This window comes from Saccostrea cucullata, unplaced genomic scaffold (genome assembly GCF_032062105.1).
Source record: "Saccostrea cucullata isolate Sc308-1 unplaced genomic scaffold, CSIRO_AGI_Scuc_v1 ctg15991, whole genome shotgun sequence".
Taxonomy (NCBI): domain Eukaryota; kingdom Metazoa; phylum Mollusca; class Bivalvia; order Ostreida; family Ostreidae; genus Saccostrea; species Saccostrea cuccullata.
The window spans coordinates 1-10719 of NW_026941582.1; the positions used below are offsets into that span (position 1 = coordinate 1).

General features: G+C 33.1%; 1 protein-coding gene across 1 annotated transcript; it reads left to right on the top strand.

The window, feature by feature from the left end:
- Positions 1–4: 4 nt before the first annotated feature.
- LOC134258102 (lactoylglutathione lyase-like) lies at positions 5–9933 on the top strand (the record flags this gene model as incomplete). Its single annotated transcript, XM_062740660.1, has 6 exons — positions 5–64; positions 4939–5021; positions 6242–6382; positions 6762–6829; positions 7398–7487; positions 8085–9933. Coding segments are annotated over 6 exons (531 nt in total), but the record flags the coding sequence as incomplete, so codon positions are not given.
- Between the last annotated feature and the right edge of the window lie 786 nt (positions 9934–10719).

Here is a 10719-nt window from a genome sequence, read left to right on the forward strand (position 1 = left end):
CTTGGCAGGATTGTCAGATGAAGAAGTGGCAAAGGCTTGTCAAGAACCAGATGAAGCAACTAAGGTATCTAAATCTTGTCGTCTGTGGTCCGGTAATCCGAGATTCCTCTGACTATAACCCGCTTTTATCAGGTCCAGCACAATACCCCGATAAAGGTATATAGCTTGATAAAGCTATATAGCTTTATCAAGGTATTTAAAATACCTTGATCAAGGTATTTTGTATAATGAAAATTCAAAAAATTCTTTAAAAATTAAGTACTGAAAGTCAAGTTCTCAGTTGTTGTCAGTAAATTCACCCATGCATGTAAAGTACTCAAATATAAACAAATCAGTATAAAAACGTGTCGTGTGAGGAGACGTTATTTTAAGCTTTCTTTTTTATACCAGAATAATTTAATTTTATTTGTATTCTCGCCTCTCATTGGTTGATTTCCAAAAAGGAACACATAACATTTTGTATAATCTGGTTTGGTATGGGGACACACCCCCTTGACGACCAGCTTAATCATCATATCCATGCAATCCCCTCATTTCCAGTCCTCGGAATCCATGGAAAATTCCAGATTTAATAAATGTACCTTCAGCTTTAAACAATTACTCGTTCTTACCTCATGTAAACAAACATCATGGCTGCAAGATCTATGTATCAGTTATTACCTCCCCTCGCTTCAAATCACTTCCGTTACTACGGTTGTATTTAGTGCTGTGCAATATTACCGGTTAACCGGTGTATCCCGATTTCGTTCTTCACAATACGTATCGCTGTATTTTTTTGTGAATACCGGTTCGGGTTCGATATGCTGTAAATTGTTACAAAAAGAGTTATTTGCCCTTTTGAAGGTAAAATATGGCGGCAAGCGACGTGAAGTGTGATCAGAAACCAGAGACATGTATCTTTCAAAAACGAAACGACGACAACTGTTATATGAAACCCCTTCATGTTAAATTCAGAGTATTACAACTTTTTCCCACAAAAAAAAACTTATCTTGCCACTTGCTCCAAAATAACGCGATCAGGCAATTGGAATATCAACTCGAGAATACATGTCATTTGAGTTTGTGTTTTCATTTAACCTTGACGAAAAGCAAAAAATTATTAAATATTGATATCGTGATATATTGCAATACAAAATATAATATTGCAATATATCGCGATACGATTTTTCGGTCGCGATACCCAGCACTAGTTGTATTATTGCGCGGTAAATTTGAACTTATAAAAAGCAACACAATTTTACATCAAAAGTTGTTTAATTATTTTAAAATTAAATTATAAGGAATGACTTTAATTCTTGGCCATATTATCGAGTATAATCTGGTTTGGGTCAGTTTACGCTTTTTTATAATCCGCTTCGCGGATTATAAAGCGTAAACTGACCCAAACCAGATTATATTCGATAATATGGCCAAGAATTAGAGTCATTCCTTAAGTGTTTTTCATGCACGAGTAAACACACTGACAAAAACTCAGAACTTGACTTTCAGTATTTAATTTTTTAAGACTGTTTTTGATTTTTCATGACATAAAATACCTTGATCAAGGTATTTGTAAAATACTTTGGAAGAGATATATAGCTTCCATCAAGCTAGGGTATTGTACTGGACCTGTTTATAAGTCATAATATAAAAGCGGGGGTTACAGTCAGAGGAATCTCGGATTAGTGGTCCGGTTACTACACTAGTCTAACTAGATCCTGTCGCCTGGAAATTATATTGGGTAAGACATTAGTGCATGTACATGTTTACAAGCACATACTCAATATTTAAATTAACTTCCAGTTCTCGTACCTCAGAGTTAATATCTTAGGACACCCATGACGTGTTAATTATAAATTTTAAGTGGTCAACTATGAAAATGAAGTTGACCACTTAAAATTTAAAATGTCTGTTCAACCAGGGACCTATATACTAATGGGATAGGCAACTCCTTCATCGCCATGTTTATTTAATACCCAAAACATCACGCACAACACTACAAGTTTTTCAAATTACGCTTATTCCCAGTAAACAGGGTTGTTTTCTGATTAATATCTTTTATTCCTTTTATGTAAAGGAATTGATTTATTGATAAATTTTAAAGCATAATAATATTATAATTCAAATATAAATAAAACAAACACCGAAATCGGCAATTTCTCAGAAATATGGCCGATCGGGGCAAGTGCTGACTTTGCATGAAACAAAATTACTACTAAGAGAAGGAGTAAAATACGTGCTAAAAACAAATCTTGAATGATTTTTTGACAGACAATTCAAGGACTTTATCTCAAATATGCGATAGCTTTCGAGATATAATTAATTAAAGTTGACATACGAAATCCCGAGATACGAGATATCGAGAGACTTGTGGTAGTTGCCTATCCTGTCAGTATATAGGTCCCTGGTTCAACTGCTGGCTTTTAAACGTATGCTGCATTGTCAGTAGCAAATTATAATTACAATAATCAGTGATATATGTAACAGCCAGAGCATACATGCCAACTTTCCCGATTTAGGCGAGGATTTTACCCTTTCATCCCGCCTTCCCGATCGGGAGAGAAAAATTGCCCCAATTTCCCGATTTGAAAAAATTCAGATTTTCAGTTTCCCTACCGCCGAATTTTGTCAATCGGGATAAGAATATCAGAGTTGTTTATTCAATGCACACAGACAAGTCTCATTGTTTACATAGCATGCAGAGTTAATTAGCCACAGGAAATCACTTCTCGCTTGAACGCACAGGCTGCTGTCCAGGTACAGGTAGCTTATAGCCTGGAGCAGTTAGAGGATTAATCTTTTTAGTTTGAAGGGGTATGCGAAGTGAAACACATAGATTAAGGGCTTAAATTATTAGTCAATGTATTAAAAACAAAAATTAAAGTCAATAAAATGATAATCAAACAATAAAATAGGAATCCAAAAAGATCGTTTTTTTGAAAACGAAAGTAGAAAATTTCAAAGCATATATACCCGGTAGCTGCTGATTTTAACTGCTAATATTAAAAATATTGTATAATTTGTCAATTTAAAAAAATATTGAAAATAATTTAGATTAAATAATACTCTCATGTTAGGTACACTGAATTTCTCCCCCCCCCCTTTCTCCCATAGATCATACTCATATTGTACATTGTATTTCTTTGTTACATATATGTCAAGGAAATACCAGAGACCCATATGGCATTACCAAGACTGCAAAAGTTCATCATGTTCATGATGTAGTCTTTACAATTTTAATTTTCTTTGGGATGGGTGGGGGGTGTGGCTTGTGTTAAAAAAATCATGATTTAATTAGGCCTATTTCTCCAAATTGTTTTGTGTGCGAGATAAAATTAATCATGCACTGTCTATATACTTACTTTTAGGGGATAAAGTGACACTTGATTTTAAGGGTACATACCAAAAACAAAATGTAAATTGATAGAACAGAGTGACAACTATTAAGCAAAGATATTTAAATTTGGAAAAATAAAACTTTAATTTCTATTGTTTTATTTGTGCTGTATTAATAAGTGCTATCAATATTATAATTTTTAAAAAAAGTATTTCATAATCATTTATTTTCACTACAAAATGTCGCGAATTTAAAGCTTTGAAAATTGTCGTCACGTGCAAAATCCCCCATGAGAATTTTCAAAAGTTGGCATGTATGCCAGAGGAAAAGAGAAAATGTAATATGGCTGGCCCCTGCATCACTAGATAGAACATTATATTGACCTACAGACCCGGTTTAATGAAAGAATTTGTTCAGTTTATTTGTAATGTATCAAAATATACACAGCAGATAACTCATAACCAGTCCATTTACTACAAATAATCCAGAGAGTTCCGAATGTTAACTGGCAGGTAAATTTGAAGCAAGGAAAAAACATGAGAAAATTAGTTAAATTTTCGTCTTAATATGGATTATTTTTCGGATAAAAGGTAAATACAATCTCAAAAAGTTTTTTTTGATTAATTTGGTAGTCATTTTTAGTGCAAAACCTTTGTTTTCTTTAAAATCATTTGATTTGCTACATTGCAAGTATATGGGATTGTATTCTAACTGTATATAGTTAGGGCTTGTCCTGAGACACAGATTATTCTAACTACTGCATCACTGCAAGTTTTTCAGAATATGTTTAATTCTAATAAAATGTTTGTTTTTAGATAAATCTTGATTTTAAAGTTGACTGGAATATCCCGCAATGAACAAGATATATTGTGAGTCTTAATTATGAAAGTTGCCTATCCTGTTAGTATATACTGATTACAATACGTCCCTGATAATGATTTTTTAAAAAAGTATTAAAATTTTCTTGTGATTCAACAATTTGTCCTACATACACTACATATTAATAATAAAAATAACCAGGGGTAGAATGTTCCCGATTATTGACTATTAAATTTACACTTTAAAACCACATAAACACATATCATTGTAAACGTAAAACAATGAACATTATTCTACTCTCAATGTGCCTCTTTCATTTGTTACTTGTTTTTCCTGTTTGCAATAAAAGTCGATTTCCTATATGCACCATAAACACCTGTATATTTGATTGAGTCAATTGCCTGACGGATAACAATTTTTTTCAAAACAATCTATTTAGGTTCATTAATACTAGTGAATACACTGTACCTTCACACCTTTGATTTTGGTCAATTTCTTTTATTTATTGCATTTATAGTGATCATTTTATCAATTATTACTTCTCAAAAAAATAAAAAAAAAAAAAACACATTTCATAAAACTTATTATTAAATGTAAAGAGTTCAGGTAAAATATTCAAAGTCAAGAGATGTTACAGGATTTTGTCCTTATATAGAAAATAATTAAGTCATTATGTAGATCATACATTTATCAACACACATGCTGAAAGAATCGACAAAATCTAAGATTATATGTCATTATGAATAAGGAACTATAAAAATACTTTATATATGTACTGATTCTGGGTTATATTCATTTCATAGGACTTCTTTTTCCAACAAACCATGATTCGTGTGAAAGATCCCAAGAGATCACTAGAATTCTACACAAAGGTTATGGGAATGAGGTAATGCAAGCCAAAATATTTTTATTATAAATCAATGCAGTCACATAAATAGTGCTTTATGCAGGTTCACACTTCAAAAGAATTGTGTGAAAATTATTCAAGTTGTTCACATTACTGTTGCTATCTGTTTTCATCTTTTAAACATTTTTAGTTTTTTATCTTGTGTTGCTGAACCAATTTTGATAAACTTTAGTATGCACCTGTAGCAACTTTGGGTAAAGGGGAACATAAATTGTGAATTTTATCTCCCAATGTCCTGAGGAGTGGGGCCATGCAAAACCGTAAAAAGTTAATAGATCAGTCTTCAGTAGTCTTCCTTACATGTACTCCTGGAAATCAAGCAGTCAAGCTATTAGCATGATTGCAATAAACATTGAACTTTCTACCAAAGGCAAAATTGTGACATCCATGGCCACAGTGTCAGGCATTCTGGTGCTAGGGATGGATACTGTTGAATATTTGTGAAAGTGCATTAGGTTTTTTTTAACTGCTAACAAGATGTGTTTGTAAAACACTATGTGCCCGGCGGCAACAAAAATCGAAAAAGCTATTTTTAGCATACAAGCTTAGATAACAGTCAAGGTCACAAGGTCATTGACCTTGGTGTCATTTAAAAGAACTTGATGAGTGGATTATGCACACCAAATATGAAGTCTCTTTCTGTTATGGTTCAAAAGTTATGGTGCGAAAAAGCTATTTTTAGCATATAGGTCACAGTCAAGGTCACCAGGTCATTGACCTTTGTGTCATTTGAAAGAACTTTATTAGTGTAGTATGCATACTAAATATGAAGTCTCTATCTGTTATGGTTCAAAAGTTATGGCGAAGGTTAAAGTTTGCAGACAGAAAAGCTATTTTTAGCATATAGGTCACATTCAAGGTCACAAGGTCATTAATATTGGTGTCATTTGGAAACACCTAATTAGTGAAGTATGCATACCAAATATGAAGTTTCTACCTTTCATGGTTCAAAAGTTATGGCGAAGGTTAAAGTTTGGAGACGAACAAACAAACAAACAAACAAACAGACAGACAGACAGATAGGACAAAATTAATATACGCCTCGGATCTATCGATCCGGGCGCATAAAAATTTAATTGCCTAAATATAGGTATCCAAAACATGTATAGCATACTAGGTATAACAGCATCTGGTACTAACTGGCAAAACAAGCAGATGGATTATCATGATATTGAATGCAATATTCCTTCTATTCACAGGTTACTAAAGAAATTTGATTTCCCTTCCATGTCATTTTCTCTGTATTTTGTTGGATATGATAAACCAGAGAATATTCCTAAGGATGAGACAGAGAGAACTCGCTATTGCTTCCAACAAAAAGCCACTCTGGAGCTTACACAGTAAGGCTGTCTGATAAACAATACATATAAAGGTTACTATATAGGGTGACTTCACTGACTTGTTAGTCTGTATTGATGAACTGTATCTATACTGGTTTAATAAGAGAAATATCTTGCATTGAGTATTACATTCTATTATGCTTCTTGTAACTTTTTCAGCATAATAATAACAGTACTATAAAGTTGTATTTTGCATGTATTATGCCCAAATTATAGTAGTCAGGGTTTGACATGTAGTTCACTTGCCTCTTATAGACTAGTTACTAGCAAATTGCTTATTTACAATTTAATACTGTTTCAATGCTGTCAAAATACATGTACCCCTGAACATAAGATGTAATAATAATCCTATTTTATTTGAATGTTATTAACTTTGTAGTAACTGGGGGACAGAAAATGACCCAGAACAATCCTATCACAATGGTAACAGTGACCCTAGAGGGTTTGGTAAGTGTGTGTGTTAGTGTTTCTGGATAAATATGTACCGGTATATAAAATGGATTTACCTTTATGAGGCTATCGTAATGGTAAAATGAGAATCTAAGACCTTACCAATTTGGTGACTTGGCCTGATTAAGGCAGTCAGCTAGGTCAGGTCATCAAACTGATCAAGCTAATAAGTAAGAATGAAATGGGACTTAACACAGTTTGTTGCCCATTACATTAGAATGGTTGATGCTAGGGCTTTTATATTTCACATGCATTGTGACAAATCCTTTCCTTGGGGTACAATATTTGGGCTTAAAGTTTCAATTACATGTACTGTTGAAAATTCTGTATAGTTGGTGCTAGAGCTTTCATTTATGATGTATATAGTCCTTGTGAAAAGACCTTTTATTGAGTTTCAGCTTTTTGACCTCATGACCTTGAGGTTAAAGGTTCACTTACTTACTTTAGCTGTGAGTTGCTGCCATATGAAGGCATCAATGGCATTATGCTCCACAAACACATCTTGTTTTGAATTTTGAATAGAAACTCTATTATCTTATCTTATTATCCCTTTGTTTGATTGCAGGTCACATTGGTATTGTTGTTCCTGATGTAGACAAGGCTTGTGAGCGATTTGAGTCCTTGGGAGTAGAGTTTGTAAAGAAACCTAATGATGGTATATACTTACATCACCTAAAAAACTTACATGTTTTGATTAGATACATTAGGTGTACACATATTCAAATGTAATGGCAACAAATTATTTAGTTTTGTGAAAACGAAGCAAAGCAATATTATCTTTTAGGATTACAATTTTAGCTAAGCTAATTTATGTCTCTGTAAAAGGAAAAGGCGTACTTTAAAGTATCCACTAAGGATAAATACACTGTGAATGTAAAAAGGGTGTAATAGCCTAAGGCACGTAGGTTCTCTGAGCTCCAAACTCAGTAGAAATGATGCCACCAGCTGCCTATGTTGTAGTAGAGATATGTAAAACAGTTCATTAATGTCCTGTGTGATCCAAAAAACTTTCCCATAGGCTGAATACAGATATAATACTGCATGTATTTCAGCTTGTAATATGTGTACGAGTTTTGATGTCCATACAGGTGAAGATTTGACATAAAAATGTGTGTTAATTTCTTATTTACTTGTTGAAGATAAACTAGGAATCAAGGGATATGTGACATGTACAGTTATCAACATTTTTCAATTGTATATTTCATTCATTAATATTCAAAAAGAAGACTAAAGATAATCAATTCTGTTGTAGGCAAGATGAAAGGCCTGGCCTTCATTAAGGACCCAGATGGATACTGGATTGAGATCTTAAATCCAAACAACATGGCCGTCATAGTGTAACAAACACTGACTTAACAATCACTACACAATGCTCCCTGATTCAGCCCTCTTGGAACCTCTGACTGTACTTAACAAAAATGTTTCATTTGTGTTCTGCTTAGTTAGCGTGCTCAATATTGAGTTTATCTATGGTTTGAAAGAGGGAAAGAAGTGATTATTAATCCAATGGGAAATTATTGAATAACTGCTAGTGAAGTCAAGTTAAAGAATAGGTATATTTTGTAAGAGTTTTTTGTTTTAAGTAAGATACAAAACTCAGATACTTTTAAAATATATCTTTTTAGCATTTGAGTGGGTAGTTGCATGTACATAGGCATATCTCTGGATTATTCTTGTGTGACAGCCAATATTGCTTAAAAGAGCAAAGTATAATTAAAGCACTTTGCAAGAAGTTTTTAATTCGATCCTTTTCCGGCTGGTGATAAGTCCTCATTCATCTTTCTTGTCTGCTTTGAGTAATTGTAAAAAATTCAGTTCCAAATCAAATGATTTGTATACCAAAAATTCACTTATATTTTGCAAAATATTTATTCATATTTTGTAATGTTCCAACACATGGGAAATGAATAGACACATATATATTTGTGGTGAATTTTTATACATTTAAATTAATACATGTAGATAGTGCCAAACCTCAGAAACGAAGTAAAAATGATTTTTTTTGGCCATGTACATTTGTATACTGATTCATACAAGTATTTTGTTTAGTCTGGTATGTTAATTATACCCAACGCAACAAGTTGCAAGAGGTATAATGTTTTTGACTAGTCTGACAGTCGATGTGTCAGTCGTCCGCCAGTCCTGTTTTTTTGTCAGCACAACTCCTCATAAACTGCTGCAAACAGTTTCTTCAAACTTTGCAGATATTTAGGACACAATGTGTAGATGTACATATTACCAGGAAATTCCGATTCCTTTATTTTTTGGGGGTGGGGAATTCTGGCACTTTTCAAGTTAAATATTTGGCCCTATCTTGATTATAAACATGAACAGTTTGTCAGCACAACTCCTCATAAACCGCTGCACACAATTTCGTCAAACTTTGCAAACATTTAGGACACAATGTGTAGATGTGTATATTACCAGGAAATTTCGACTCCTGTATTTTTTCTGGGAATTTCAGCACGTCTAATTTTGGGGGAGCACGGGGTATGTGAGCTTGCTCAGTTTTTCTTTCAATTTGATTATCTTTACTAATGGGTTAACTTATTAAGATATTTTAGTGCTAATACAGGTCTATGTACAGATTAATTGACAAAAAATAAAATAAAATGTCAAAATCTAACTTAATTAATAAATTAAGCAAAATGTGAGTGCTACATGTATATATCACATGGCAGTGTGTTCCAGTGAGAACTTTTATTGTCCTTGGATACAAGTTTTCTACCTGTAATGTACTGGTACATGCAATTATTGCATGTTCAAGCTTATTAATACAAGTGTTGCATATTTTGTAGTAATTAAATGATGTTTAAGATACTAGGGTGCCATTCATTTGATTCAGGTTCTTTGATATTTTCATGTTAGAGGTGCTTGTACCATTACATGTAGTCTTATTTCTACAAATGTATTCTTTTTCATTTATTTTATGTGCAGAGATACAGGGATATCTTTAATGCATTGACTTTTTAATCAGTATTTTGTACAATTGGTTGAGCTTCAGCTTTAACTTTTATCCATTAACTGAATTATTGTTATGCATGTACAGATTGGTGCATTTACAAAGTGTCATGAAGCAATAAAAAGACCTTTTTAATTTTCTTAATTTTATTTTTTACTTATGGGATGTCTGTATTTCATATTTCCGGAATTGTTTTGAGTTGTATGAAGGGTTTTGAAATTAGTCTCTACTTTCAGTTTTACAGAAGTTGTGTCCCGTTTCCCGCTCATAGGACACAGACTACCAATTATTTTGCTATACATTCCTTTATACTATAAAAAATGATTAAAAAAATTACACCAGCTCAACTTACCTGAAACTTGGCACAGAGTAAGAAGAATTCAAGTCCAAAAATTTTTCAGACTCTCAGGAAAATTCATCGCATACAGTTCCTGCTAAGGCATCGCAAATAACCCCTACCCTGCTTTTTTCACTTTCTCTTCGGGGAAAGGGTAAATATGGGCCTCTTTACACCCTTCCTACTACGCGCGCAAGTGCAAAATTTCACATATTTACAATTTTATATTTTTTTTTAAACCCTCTCCTTTCCATCTATACCCAAAAATAACATCAGTCCACCCCATAAACACCCCAAAGAATTTTTAAGAAAAAACCTCTATTTTTAAACTGGAACTACTTGAGTGGTCAATGAAATAGGGGTAAAATTAGTAGTCTGTAACCTAATAAGGACACAAACCTTGTCTGATTTTGCTGAAATTTGACATGCTGGAGTCTTTTGTATCTACAAAGTGGCCGGTGAAGTTTCATTGAAATTGATGATTCCTAAGCAGAGTTATGGCCCTTTAATTGATGTGCTGGAACACCTTAAATCAGAGGGTAAAAGAAGCATTAGGCACACAGTTCTCAGATTTGAAATGCTCACAGC